The sequence below is a fragment of the Gopherus evgoodei genome, chromosome 2, assembly GCF_007399415.2.
Source record: "Gopherus evgoodei ecotype Sinaloan lineage chromosome 2, rGopEvg1_v1.p, whole genome shotgun sequence".
Lineage (NCBI taxonomy): Eukaryota > Metazoa > Chordata > Testudines > Testudinidae > Gopherus > Gopherus evgoodei.
Genome location: NC_044323.1, coordinates 215,532,227 through 215,547,403, shown reverse-complemented (window position 1 = coordinate 215,547,403; position 15,177 = coordinate 215,532,227). Strand labels below are relative to the sequence as shown.

At 41.0% G+C, this 15,177-nt stretch overlaps 1 protein-coding gene across 8 annotated transcripts in view; it reads left to right on the top strand.

The window, feature by feature from the left end:
- SS18 (SS18 subunit of BAF chromatin remodeling complex) overlaps positions 1 to 15,177 on the top strand; it is a 64,849-nt gene that overhangs the window by 31,529 nt on the left and 18,143 nt on the right. For all 8 annotated transcript variants that reach the window (XM_030552950.1, XM_030552946.1, XM_030552951.1 and 5 more), the window contains one exon: positions 7,633 to 7,854. In XM_030552950.1, the coding sequence (XP_030408810.1) occupies positions 7,633 to 7,854 (222 nt within the window). The remainder of the gene's footprint in view (positions 1 to 7,632; positions 7,855 to 15,177) is intronic.

The following is a 15,177-nucleotide window of genomic DNA, read 5'->3' as shown; positions in this document are numbered from 1 at the left end:
ATTTATCAACATTGAATTTCATCTACCATTTTGTTGCCCAGTCACCCAGTTTTGTGAGGTCACTTTGTAATTCTTTGCAACTATCCTGAGTAATTTTGTATTGTCTGCAAAATTTTGCTACCTTTCAATTTACCCCTTTTTCCAGATCATGTCTGAATATGTTGAACAGCACTGGTCCAGTACAGATCCTTGGAGGACCCTGCTATTTACCTCTCTACATTGTGAAGACTGATCATTTATTCGTACTCTTTGTTTCCTGTCTTTTAACTAGTTACTGATCCATGAGAGGACCTTCCTTCTTATCCAATGACTGCTTACTTTGATTAAGATCCTTTGATGAGGGACCTTGTCAAAGGCTTTCTGAAAATCTAAGTACACTATATCCACTGGATCATCCTTGTCTACATGTTGGTTGACCTCCTCAAAGAATTCTAATAGACTGGTGAGGCATGGTTTCCCTTTACAAAACCTGTGTTGACTCTTCCCCATCATATCGTGTTAATCCATGTGTCTGATAATTCTGTTCTTTATCATAGTTTCAACCGATTTGCCTGGTACTGAAGAAAGGCTTAATGGCCTGTAATTGCCAGGATCGCCTCTGCAGCCTTTAAAAAAAATTGGCTTTACATTGGCTGTCTACCAGTTCTCTGGTACGAAGGCTGATTTAAGCGATAGGTTACATACCACAGTTAATAGTTGTGCAGTTTCATATTTGAATTCCTTCAAAAATCGTGGGTGAATGCCACCTAGTCCTGGTGATTCATTAATTTGTTCCAAAGCCCCCTCTATTGATTCCTCATTCTGGGACAGTTCCTCAGGTTTGTCACCTAAAAAGAATGACTCAGGTGTGGGAATCTACCTCACATCCTCTACAGTGAAAACTGATTCATTTAGCTTGTCCACAACAGTCTTGTCTTCCTTGAGTGCTCCTTTAGCACCTTGATGGTCCAGTGGCCCCACTGGTTGTTTAGCAGGTTTCCTGCTTCTGGTGTAATTAAAATTTTGCTGTTAGATTCTGTGTCTTTTGCTGGTTGCTCTTCAGATTATTCTTTGGCCTGCCTAATTATACTTTTGCACTTGACTTGCTAGAGTTTATGTTCCTTTCTATTTTCCTCATTAGTATTTAACTTCCTATTTATAAAGATACCCTTTTGTCACTAACCACCTCTTTTTATTCTGCTGTTTAGCCAAGGTGGCTTTTTTTTTGGCCCTCTTACTGTTTTTTTTAATTTGAGGCATACATATTGTTGGAACCTCTGTTATGGTGTTTCAGGTAGTTTCCATGCAGCTTGCAAGCATTTCACTCTTGTGATGACTGTTCCTTTTAATTTCCATTTAACTAGCCTCCCCATTTTTATATAGATCACATTTTTGAAATTCAGTGCTACTGTGGTGGGTTTCTTTGGTATCCCCTTCCCCAGGGATGTTAAATTTAATTACATTATGTTCACTGTTACTAAGCGGTTGAGCTATATTCACCTCTTGGATCAGATACTGTGTGCCACTTAGGATTAAATCAAGACTTGTCTTTCCCCTTGCGGGTCTCAGGGCAAGCTTCTCCAAGAAGCAGTCATTAGTGGTGTCTAGAAATTTTATCTCTTCATCCCGTCCTGAGGTGACATGTATCCAGTCAATATGGGGATAGTTGAAATCCCCCATTATTATTGGGGTTTTTTGTTTTTGTAGCCTCTCTACATTCTCTGAGTATTTCACAAGCATTGTCACCATCCTGGTCAGGTGATCAGTACACCCCTACCCCGATACAATGCCACCTGATATAACACAAATTCAGATGTAACACGGTAAAGCATCGCTCCTGGGGGGTAGGGCTGTGCACTCTGGTGGATCAAAGTAAGTTTGATAGAACGCGGTTTCACCTATAATGCGGTAAGATTTTTTGGCTTCCGAGGACAGCATTATATCGGGGTAGAGGTGTAGTATATTCCTACTGCTATACTCGTATTATTCAAGCATGGAATTTCAATCCAAAGAGATTCTGTGATACTGTTTGGTTTATTCAAGATATTTACAATATTGATTGTATGCTTTCTTTCACATATTGTGCCACTCCTTCACCAGCATGACTCACTCTGTCATTCCTATATATTTTGTACCCTGGTGTTGATTATCATTGTTCCACCATGTTGCTGTAATGCCTATTATATCATTATCCTCATTTAATATCAGACTCTCAAGGTCACCCATCTTAATAATTAGACTTCTAGCATTTGTATACAAACACTTATAAAATTTGTCAATATTTAGTTGTCTTCTTTCATGTTATGTAATTGAATAGGACTCTCTTTTGTTTGACTGTTTGTCTTCAGTTCTGACCTGTACTTTATCACCTTCTATCCTCGCCTCTTTACTAGGATACAGAGTATGCCCTTTTATAAATCCTCCTCCTTGGGGTGTGTCTGTCTGAACTATATGCTTTTCTGTGGCTGCTGGATTTCCCCGGCCTTTAGTTTAAAAACTCCTCCACGACCTTTTCAATTTACCAGCTAGCAATCTGGTTCCGTTTTGTTTTAAGTGGAGCCTATCCTTCCTGAATACCATTCTTTGTTCCCAAAAGGTGCCCCTGTTCCTTTGTCCCTCCTTCCAACACTATGTCTCATCCACACATTGAGACCCTGCAGTTCTGCCTGTCTAACTGGCCCTGTACGTGGAACTGGTGCATTTCAAAGAATGCTACCATGGAAATCCTGGACTTTAATGTCTTCCTTAGCAGTCTAAATTTGGTCTCAAGATCTGCTCTCCTACTTTTCCCTGTGTCATTGGTACCTGCATGTGCCACAACCACCTGCTCTTCCCCAGCACTGCACACAAATCTGTCCAGAGGTCTGCAGCCTTCGCACCTGTCAGGCAATTCACCGTGTGGTTCACCCAGTGATCACAAACCCAGCTATCGATATTTCTAATAATGTAATCCCCCATTACTATTACCTGTCTCTCTTCCAAAAAACAGGGGTTCCTTCCTCTGGAGGGGTAGCCTCTGTGAAATAGGATATCATGACTCCATCTGGAAGGACAGTCCCAACTATGGTTTTGTTTCCCTCTGCTCCAGCTTGATGTTCTCCTTTGGTGAGAATTCCATCCTTCTCAACAGCACACAGGCTATCAGAGTGAGGGTGGGACCACTCTACTGTGTCCAGAAAGTCTCATCTGTGTACCTCTCTGTCTCCCTTAGCTCCTCCAATTCAGCCACTGTGATCTCATGAGTTGCTTGCACTGCATGCACACATATGTCCCCTGCCCTCAAGGCAGGTAATTATACATGCTGCATTCAGGGCAATAAACTAGATAGCCTCTGCTTTGCTGCTGGACATCTGCCTGCATTATTTTTACTCTTGCAGAGGGTTTTTGTTTTGTTTTTTTGAGAGGGACATTTATTGGCTTAAGTTTAGAGAATGGTCATTAGTTGTATCTGGCTCTTATGCTCCCGCTCTAATCTCCCTCACAAAACTCACCTGTTTCCTAGCTCCTCTGGTCGCACAGGAGCTGGCTTTTTAAACTCCTGTTCTCACTGAGGTATCCCTGGCCCCCTTGTCAGGGGATCCTTAAGGGATTAGGGATCAAAGGAGAGCAGGCTAGAGCTTTGTTAGGAAGCTTTCAGGCCGCATGGCACACAGCTCACAGATCCTCCAAACAGAACACATTACAAACTTCAATCAAGCAGTCACATGGCAATCAAGCAAGCACACAAAAACCACCAACCAGCCAGACAACAAGCTCACCTCAAGGGTGAGTTTCTGTATTTTCTTCCCGTTTGCCTTTTTTATTCGTGTATGATCCTTGACCTTCATTTTTTTCTTATACATCTTGTTGTTTGCAGATCTGCCAATAACTGCCTCTGTAACGCTGTGTATAACAGTGGTTCTCAAACTTTCTATTTGTGGCCACTTGAAAATTTCTGAGGGTCTCGGTGGACCACGTAATGATCTTTCCAAATGTTGTTTGTATCATTAGCTAACTATTGAAAAGCGCTTTCGATAAAAACACTATATATATAAAAAAACTTAATAGTAATTAACTTTTTTTGTTCTACAAATAAAAGCACACAACTCATATTTTAATATCAGTCATCTTACCTTTCTAATGCGATGGATGTGCCCTTTCTCCCCCACGGTGGCAGCCCCAAGCTGGGGCTGGGAAGGAAGGGGGGGTCTCTACCCTTCTCCCCTGCTGTGGCAGCCCCCGAGCTGGGGCTGGGAAGAAAGGCCATCTCTCCTGGGAAGCCACAGCCCTGGAACTGGGGAAAGTTGCCTCTTTCTCTGACCGCCACAGCCCTGCACATCCCAAATTCCCCACACCCCTTCTTACCCCACTGCTCCTGCCACCTACCCCCTATTCTCCCCAAGGCCACTACCTCATCTTACATGTGCGTCTTCTCCAGGGTCCAGGCACCTAATTAGTGGAGCCACACCTGCACGGCTTCACTAATTGGGTGGGTGGCCCTTCATTCTCTCATGTGCAGCCACCCAGGCGCACACCTTAGAGGGAACTATCTGCAGACCATCTCAATGGAGCTCGGAGACTACTGGTGATCTGTGGACCACAGTTTGAGAACCTCTGGTGTATAACACTGCCTCATCTAAAAATCCTTATCTATGCCTTAGTTTCTTCTGATTTTGAATATTGCAGCTATGTTTCCTTGGCCACGACCTGGCTCTCCAGACATATAGAATGCTGATGTCAACCATCCAGAAAAATACAACCAAATTGCCTATGTCTTCATACTGCTCCACTGGTTCCGTGTTTCTTTTAAGATCCATTTCAAAATTGCCTTCTGTTTTATATCCTTTATGCAGCTTATTTCGCAATTAAAGCCTTGACCCTACTTAGCCATGATGTAGCCTACTTATAGACTTATCATTTCTACACTCCCCACTCAGCTTGTGTAGCGTTGGCATCCCCTCTCTGCCCCATCACATAATCTTGCTACTGGTAGTATGATAGGCTTCCTTCCTGTGATGGGTTACTTGGGGTACAACCTGCAACTGTGGAACTGCTGTGCCTCCTTAACTCTCCAACCTGGGCTGTCTCTCACAATGCTTTGCTAGTGACAAGCAGCAAACCCCTCCAGGCACCGTTATCACTCAGCCACCAGCATGCAGAGGCACACCAAGCCAATTTGAGTGCTCTCCAAACCATTCATGAGCTACATGCAGAGAAACACAGCTAGTCTCCTAAGCCCCCAGCCTTGCACCCCAGAAGTATACTGTCTTGCACTGCTCAAGACCTTCATTGAACAGTGTAAACTTACTAATTAATTTGCCACTTCATCAAAGGAAAATGGATATGCCACCAGCCTTTGTAACCTGAGCAGCTTCCCCAAGCACTTTAGACAAACTCCGTGGTAAAGATAAAATATTAAAATAATTTTTTTAACTACAGAAAGATAGATTTTATAAGTGGTTTATAAGTGTTTATAAGTGGTAAGCATAAAGGTAAGAGATAGTTACCTTAAGAAAATAAAAAGTAAACACACAGTCTAAATCCTGAACTTTTAGACTAAACCAGAGGTGAATCAAACAGCTTTTCTCACCCCACTGGGTGTTGCAGGTAGGTTTTAGTTCGTAATACACAGACTGACTTTCCTTCTCAGGCCCTGGCTACACTGGTGCTTTACAGCACTGCAACTTTGTTGCTCAGGGGTGTGAAAAAACACACCCCTGAGTGCAACAAGTTACAGCGCTGCAAAGCGCCAGTGTCAACAGTGCCCCCAGCACTGCAAGCTAATTCTCAAGGGGAGGTGGAGTACCTGCAGCGCTGGGAGAGCTCTCTCCCAGCGCTGGCGCTGTGACCACACTTGCACTTCAAAGCGCTGCCGTGGAAGCTCTCCCGTGGCAGTGCTGTACGGCTGCAAGTGTAGCCATACCCTCAGCCTGGGACCAGTCTCCTCAGTTCAAGTCTTTGTCTTCCCAGCATTCTTGTTGCCTTCGGCGTAAGTGGGGGAGGGAAGAGGTAATCGCTTGATGCCACTGCCCGTTATTTTATACCCTCAGTCCATGTGCCTGGAAAATACTGGCCCAAATATGTCCTGGTGGGCCTTGCTGGGTCACAGAGTTGAGCAGTCCACCTGGTGTGGTCTTTTGCAACTGAGTCATAGAGTTGAGCAATCCCCATTGTGTAGTGGTAACACAACTCTGTTACAGAATTGTAAATCTCTTGTTTACAGCTCTCCTGCTGATCAGTGGTTGTTTAACACCTTCCTGTGTGTGGGCCACCTCCTTTGTTGTCACTGGAGAACTAGCAATGGGTGACTCCCAAACTCTCAGCATATTTCAATAACAACCATACAGAAAAATCAAATAATATTATACACACTAACAATATACTTATTTTGACAGAACAATGGGTTTCAGCATATCATGACCTTTCATGTAGTATCTTACATGGCATGCTTTGTATGAAATATTACAACCATATACGAATTATGAATATGAGGGTTATAGGGGCTACTTTTAGGTACCGCATGTCATACAGTACTTCTCTCTTAGGGTACTTGTCATTTACGTAAACCTTCCTGATTTCACTACCTTTTCGACCCTCCTATCTGATCAGAAAATATTCTCCCTTACCTGTTTTTCTCTCTCTGCTTTTTTTTTTTCATTTTAACTTTATAACTGTATTATCTAATACTGTGTAAAGTTTTTGGGGATAAAGCCTATATGAAAAAAGCTGTACAAAATAAAATTGTCTTCCACTGCCACTGTAGAGAGACAAAAAAAATCCTTTTATAGAAGCAATTTCCAGTTACAAAAAATAAATATTTAGAATGTGAACAGCTGATATTGAGATTGGGAGAAAAGGGACTTTAATTCACATCTCCCAGCTAAAAGAATAGGTAAACTGATCAGATGGTGTCCTATCAAGCAGTCGTATTTATACTCTTTTTTAAAATATCCATTGAGAGTGGGTATAATCAAGAGATCGATCAAACTCCAACCTGTCTTGCCAGGAAGGGAGGAGTAAAGGGTGAAGAGGTATAACTGGCCATATGGGTGTGTGACCAGGTTGTTCATCCTTTGGGTCTTCACTGGGAGAAATGGTGAGAGGCTAACTGTTTTTTTTCTGTAATCTGTAAATATATTTATAAACTTTTGGTTGTGTAGTTGATGTTAGAACCTAATGTTAAATATGCTTATAATCATGTGTTTTGTGTGTGTGTTTCTTTGCACTGTCTGAAGTCCAGTACTTTTTATTATTTCCCAAGTATTAAATACCAGTTTCAAAAGAATATCTAGATTAACTAGTCTGAATAAATTAAAATCTGTATAGCCAGGCCCTTGAACTAGAGATCCTACTGTTGCACTGATCAATAAGGAGTGTTTTGAAATCAAGGTGTTTGTGAGCTAAGTGCTAAAAGGGCTAGCTTTGCACAGAGTATGGATTTAAGAAAGGCTGAATGATCATTTGCAACTTTTATTTTAAAAGTTTCAGCTAATATATAAGAGAGAATGTAAAGTCACAGTGGAACTAAACTTAATGACATTTAATCAGGTTAACAAATCATAAGCCAACTCGCTGATTTAATAAATGTACATAATATAATTAGTGTTGTAACTGAGTGTGACTGCTGTTGATTGTTTAATGGTACTTAACATAACATGTTTTTTCTCTCCAAAGGACCTAACCATATGCCTATGCAAGGACCTGGGCCTAATCAACTCACTATGACAAACAGTTCCATGAACATGCCTTCAAGTAGCCATGGGTCCATGGGCGGTTATAATCACTCAGTGCCATCTTCACAAAGCATGCCAGTGCAAAATCAGATGACTCTGAGCCAAGGACAGCCCATGGGCAACTATGGCCCCAGACCAAACATAAACATGCAACCAAACCAAGGTAAATGAAATTTAATTCCTATTAAGTGGGGGTCAGCTAGAAAACGAGGCCTCTTATGTAAACCTTTAAAGGTGGAAAAAAGCCTTTATTCCAAGTTAAAATGTTTCCTTCTCTAAATATATTTCTCTTTATGTCCCTAACGATCTTTGAGTGGGATCCATGAGGGGACTTAGGTGTAGCAGTGCTGAGCACCACAGCACCTAGTAGGCACCTAGAAAATCATTAGAACCGCTGGAGTTCACAAAGCTTGAGTTAGGCACAAAGACTCCATATAGAATGAATTGGGAGAAATAGGTACCTAAGAACATGATCCACAAAAGCCAGCATATTAGCTGAGGAACTGCCTAAGCTAGCCCATGGGAGATGCTGTCCAGAGGGGTGTATGCTAAGCCCCTCTCCTTTCTTGGAGATAGGCACCTGAGTGGGAGAAGTCATTTGAACTGGGTCGATCATCTCTCAGTTGAGTGCCCTAACCACTCGGCTGTGGAAATAGTCTGATATGCGTGTCCCTCAATCTCTCTTGTTGAAGTTGGTCCACTTTAATGAAACAGTTGAATAGTTAAATATTAATTGGGCTAGAGATAGAGTTAGAATGATTCTATATCAGTGGTTCCCAAACTGGGGTTCACAAAATGTTACAGTGGTTCTCAGGGAAAAAAATCCCTAATGGCGGACAGGCAGCCCCTGGACTTCCAAGAGCGAAGCAGATGAAAGCAAGCATATCTATCACACTGAGAAAATTTAAACTTCAAGACTTCTTATATGAAATGGAAAGGGAGGTGGATATATTTTGCTGTTTTTAAAATTATTATGAAGAACAAGTTTTAGCTTTGTTGTAACGTGTGTTGTTTGCCTGGACTGCTCAAGACCTGAATGCGTGTGTAGGAGGAACTCTTTGAGTTGGCTTCTTAAATACCTTCATGCTGTTTCACATCTGATACTCTTTGATGAAACGTAGGAGCCTTGTCTTATATCAGGCTTATTTAAAGTGATACAAGCTACGAAAGTGAGATCTTGAAAGAGTTTTCATAATATAATATAAATATTGTAATGATAAATAACAATTAATAATAAATAACGTGTAATAAGCATGTCATAAAACAAATTTTATATTTCTAAGATCACTGCTTTTTATAATTTATACTCAGGTAAAGGAGAAAACCCCTGGAAATATTCATTTTTAGGAGGGGGTTTGTGAGACTTGGCATTTTAGTGAAAGGGGTTCATGGGTTGTTAGAACAGTGGTTCCCAAACTTTATGTCCTAGTGGTTAGAGTACCCACTTGAGAGGTGGCCAATCCCTGTTTGAATTCATTCACTCCTTCAGGAGGATGGGGACTTGAATTGGGGGCTCTCCCACATCTTGGGTGAATACCCTATCCACTCGGCTAAAGGTTATGAGGGAGGTCCTCCTTTTCTTTCTCTTCCCCTTTTCCCCCAGGCTATAGTATGTGAACTAGCCGGAGGACTGATCCAGTAGATGTGCTCAGATGCTATCTAATGAATAGGGCCCCTGTATTAAGCTTAGGTGGCTGAATGCCTGTCTTTCTGGTTCGTGAATTATTCTGGTTCTTAGGTGGGAGACAGGCATCTGGTTGCCTAGAGCGGGCAGTTGTGGAGGAGATAGGTGCCCAGGAGTGAGGCTGTAGTTTGCATGTCCAGAGACAAAAGCTTAGGTGCCAAGTGAGTTTAAGTACCTATGAAGTTAGACAGCAGCTGAGCTAGAGTTTTCTGGATTGCAGTGGTGCCTAAAAATGGGCATTAGGCACCTAAGTACCTTTGTGGATCCCACCCTTTGTTTCTTTTCTCCTGTGTTTCAGTCTCTTCAGTGTTTTCAGTCATAGGGCCCCATTCAGACAGCGTGAACCACTGGAAATAATCTGTTTTTTGCCAGATCTGAAGGAAACCTATGTCTTTTTTGTAGTGTTATTTATTTATGTAACATTCTGCATTTGGTGAAGATCATGATATAAAAGAGTTATTACTTCGCTGTATGTATCTCTTGTAGAAATTTACCATGGTAAAACAATATATTTTTCTTTTTAAGTACTGACACACAAATCACTCTTCAATCTTACGGATAAATGGAGTAATTAAGATTAGATAGTCCCAATAAACATTTATAGCAGACTATCTAATCTTATGTATCCCTGTTCTGTATCACACATATGTTTTTAATTTGGAATACCTGTTTCTTTTGTATTAGTACTAGAATTTCAGTCCCAGATACAAATCTGTTTTTACATAGTATTTTCTGATGATGTCTTTATGCATAGAGTAACAATTCAGAACGGATTCTGTGTCTAAGATATTTAACCAGAATAAACAGCAGAGATGCTCTGTCCTGTTCACAGTGTGGTTCTTGTGTTAGTGCCAAGTACACTGCAATATAAAATATGATACTACCACAATGGTCAAAACTATTTCCTTGTTTCTATGCTATGTATTCACACAAATGCTCTTAACAGACAGGCAGAACACCACTTGTGAAGTCTAGCTGCATTTAATTTGAATATGCTGTCCTCTAAAAGCCAAACTACGGAATCCAAAATGTAAATGCAGTAATTAAAACATGTTTGTTTTCTATCTACTATCTGGATTGTGTTGCAAATAAGTCAACTAAAGAATACATGTGGGGCTGCCTTTACTACTTCTGCTATGAGAGAAAAAGTTTTTTATTTTGGAAGGCTCTCTCTTTAGTCACTAATATGCATAATACTGTAGTGTGAATTGAGATTGAGTTTTGCTTTCCAATAGTGTCTTTTGTTCCATGTTTTGTTGCACATCTGGCTGATGTCCATGAAGGAATGCTTTTTCTTTTTATTAGGTCAGGTAGAGGTTCAAATCAACAGGAAGATCCAGTCCGCATTAGTACAGAAGACAGTCCAACCACGAGTTTGGTTACTGTTAGCAAAAGCAAGAAAACTGATGATTCTGAGATTAGCCACAGTCGTAGTTACACAGCTCTAAGAAATCTGGTAGTTAAGAAAAAGTACAGTAGACACACAGCTGTGATTGAAATCGGAGCAAATATACCTCTGGCTGTAAATTGGTAAATTTTGTATGCGTGTTAGGCAGTGGGTCCTGGAGCATTTTTTATAATATTTGTGAATTTTTTTAGAAAAGTATTGGACATACTGCAGTTGAGGTTTACCTTAATTATGAAGACTTGATTCTTAATAAGTGAAGTAAATGATGTAGGTAGAAGTAAATTCAAGGAAAGAATTAAACTGAATATCTGTGCAAAAATCAGTTTATTTTGTAAGTAATTGATCTACTTTAAACATAGGGAATTAATGATTCACCTATTTCAAAGTAGTGTACTTCATATTTCTTCATAGTATTCTTCGTACTATAATACTTTCCCAATACATTTATTTCCCCCCCTCAATCAAACTTGGAAATTGATCATTAGAAACTGCAAAAACAATTGTAGATTTGTTAAGACTGTAAAAGAATTACACGGCTACCCTGCTAAAACGTGACCCGATGTAACACGGGTTTGCATACAGCGCGGTAGCAGCAGGGCTGCGGCGGTGCTGTAAAGGGTCCAGGGCTCCGGCTGCTGCGGGGAGCCCAGGGCCCTTTAAATCACGGCTGGAGCCTTGTTGCCGCTACCCCAGGGCTCCGGCAGCAGGGCTTGGGCAGTGCTTTAAAGGGTTCGGGGCTCTGGCTGCTGCGGGGAGCCCTGGGCCCTTTAAGTCACTGCCAGAGCCCTGCTGCCGCTACCCTGGGGCTGCAGCAGCGGGGCTGGGCTCCCCACAGTGGCCGGAGCCCAGAGATCTTTAAATCACCGCCTCAGCCCTGCCACTGCTACCCCAGGGCTGCGGAGGCGGGGCTCGGCCTGCGATTTACAGGGCCTGGTCTCCCTGCAGCAGCCGGAGCCCGGAGCTCTTTAAATCACCACTGGAGCCCTGCCACTGCTACCCTGGGGCTGCAGCAGCAGGGCTTGCCAGCGATTTAAAGGGCCTGAGGCTCCGGCTGCTGCGGGGAACCCCGGGCCCTTTAAATCACCGCTGTAGCCCTACTGCTGCTACCCCAGGGCTGCGGCAGCGGGGCTCTGCCAGCGATTTAAAGGGCCTGGGACTCCCCGCGGCCGGAGCCCCGGGCTCTTTAAATCACCGCTGCAGCCTTACCATTGCTACCCCGATATAACAGCATTTCACTTATAACGCGGTAGGGATTTTTGGCTCCCCACAAACCGTGTTATATCGGGGTAGCGGTGTATTTGAAACAATAAGTTAATAAGAAGTTGTGGCAGTTCGATGGAATAGATTACACTTTCTAAATTGATTGCTGAAGCAGCTGATATAGTAGTTCCATTACTGAACAAATATCAGTACTTTAATGGGTTTTCAAAGAGGGGATGGAGCAGCATCTAAATAAATCATTACTTTGCTTCACTGTGGAGCAGGAACTGTTGCTGAGACAATTATATTGGTGCCACTGGTAACACTGCTAGTATCACACAGCTGGCCATGGAACTCTCTAGACAGTTAATGTTGATTTTTGTTAACTCTTGGAAAATTGGGGAAGTTACAGAAGACTGGAAGAAAGCAAATGTTATGACAATATTTAAAAAGAGTAAATGGGATGACTTTAGTTAATTATAGGCCTGTCAGCCTAACATTGATCCCAGGCAGCATAATGGAACAGCTAATATGGGATTTGATTAATAAAGAATTAAAAGAGGGAAATATAATTAATGCCAATCAACATGGGTTTATGGAAAACAGATCCTGTCTAATTAACTTGGTATATTTTTTTGATGCGATTACAAGTTTGGTTGATAAAGGTAATAGTAATGATGGAATATACTTAGATTTTGACTTTGTACCACACAACGTTTTGATTAAAAAACTAGAAATGATCAACAAGGCACACATTAATTGGATTTTAAACTGTCTGACAGTTCTCAAAATGTAATTGTAAACAGGGAATCATCAAGCAGGTGTGTTTCTAGAGGAGTCCTTCAGGGAGCGATTCTGGGCCCTATGCCGTTTAACATTTTTCTCAGTGACCTTGAAGAAAACTTAAAATCATCACTGTTGTAGTTTGCAGATTATACAAAGATTTGGGGGAATGGTAAAAAAATGAAGAGGACATGTCTCTGATACAAAGGAATCTGGATTGTGTGTTAAGGTGGGCACAAGTAAACAATGTATGCTTTTTAATATGGCCAAACATAAAGTTACACATCTAGGAACAAAGAAAGTGAGCCATATTTACAGGATGAAGGCTCTGTCAGCTGAACAGGAGCTCCCATTGCAATGCTTTCATCAAAAGAGCTAATTCAATTTCTGAAGTAGGAGAATGGAGGTTATATTACCTCTGTTTTTGGCATCAGTGCAACTACTACTGGAATACTGTGTTTGTTTCTGATGTCCACAGTTCAAGAAGGATATTGATAAACTGATGTGGGTTCAGAGAAGAGCCATAAGAATGAATAAAGGGTTAGAAAACATGCCTTATAAAGATAGACTTAACGTGCTCAATCTATTAACAAAGAGAAGGTTAAGGAGTGACTTGATCACATTTGATACCTGCATGGGGAAATTTTCTTCAGTCTAGCAGACAAAGTTATAACAAGATCCAGTGTCTGGAAGTTGAAGGTACACAAATTCAGACTGGAAATAAGGCACACATTTTTAAGAGTGAGGATAAAAAATGATCGGAACAACTTATCAAGGGTTGTGGTGGATTCTTTATTACCGGCAACTTTAAGATCAAGATTGGATGTTTTTCAAAAGATAAACACTAGTTCAAACAGGGATTAAAACAGGGGACTTCTGTGGCTTATGTTATGCAGGAGGTCAGACTAAATTATCACCATGGTCTCCTCTGGCTGTGGAATCTATGAAATAGAGCACCCAAAACTAGTGGCTATTTTTTACTTTAATCACTCCATGCGTCTGTTCCCTACTATCTGCAAAATGGAGATAATAATACTATCTCACCTCAGGGATGTTGTGAAAATAAACTCATTAACGTTTGTGAAATAGTTCGATACTATAGTGATGTGTGCCATAGAAAAGCCGACGAAGAAATTAACAGTTCAGTCTTTAGAGCAGAGTTTGAATAATGTGATGGAAATAAGGCATGAGCCACACACTGAACAATGATGATAAAATATTATGGTATAGCTGCTTGTTCAATGAGTACTGTCCATCCTGTGCCCTGAATGAGGCAGTGAGTGGTCTTGTGGAAAAATGTATGTGATCATGTTATTAAAGACGATCAGAATGCATATGCTCAGGGGCTAAATTAAAGGCGGCATATAGATAACCTTTAATTATGGCACTTGCTAACTTTTGAGTGCTGAATCTGCAACATTAATGTTCTTTTAAAATATTTTTTGTGTGTGTGCAGTTACTAGTATGGGGTCATACAGAAGTTATCATTTGTGTCTGATGGTATTAGTAGGAAAGGAATGAAAATACTTTTTAGTATGGCAAAAAGTCCAATAATGTGATTTGTTATCAGTATCTACTGTATTAATCATTGACTTGCACTAGTTTATAAGACATCTTCTGAAGGAATGTTGTGTATGAAAATCTAGAGCCTTCACAAGATTGTTTTACAAGGTCAGTCCTGTTGCAACTGAAAATTTTAGTCTTCTTGGGTTGTGGAAAATGAATGTTAAACAATAAGATTCACAGGTGACTCTCGTAATGAAGCTGTTGTACCACTCTGAGAAAACGGCAAGGAATATTAGCCAACCTTTATGAAGAATATGAGACTGTAAGGTGGCTAAGCGAATGTGGAACAAAACCCCTTTGTCTCCCTTTTTTTGTGTGTACAATCCTACAAGTTTATTGGTACAGTATGCTGAATAAGATATTCTGCCATTTTTAACAAGACATTTTTGCTATCTGGAGACTGTTGAAAGCAGAATTTTTCAACAAACTGAAGTCTTTATTTACTTAGAAAGGACTCCTTATGTAGATTGAATGGAATTTTTCACATCTGCATTATGGTGACAAACTACAGAACTCAAATACTTTGATTAAAAAAAAAAAAGGCCAAAATAAATAACACTGCCTTCTCAGGAATCCTGTTTTTCATGTCCCTCTGCAGACCACTGTGGTAGACCCCATTCCCTGCCTGAGCTGAGATGAAAGCCAAGTATCTCTGACTCACCAGTTTCCATGTACTAAACATTAGACACATGTTGCCTGTCCAGTTAAACAGCAGAACTATAGCTCTGGATGTCATGTTTGCCTTGCCAGTTGTTGAGGGCTCATTGCAGGATTGTTTGCTGAACCTGATGGTAAGATTTTAAAGACATTTTCATTTGTTTAAATATATAAAATACCCTTCCAGA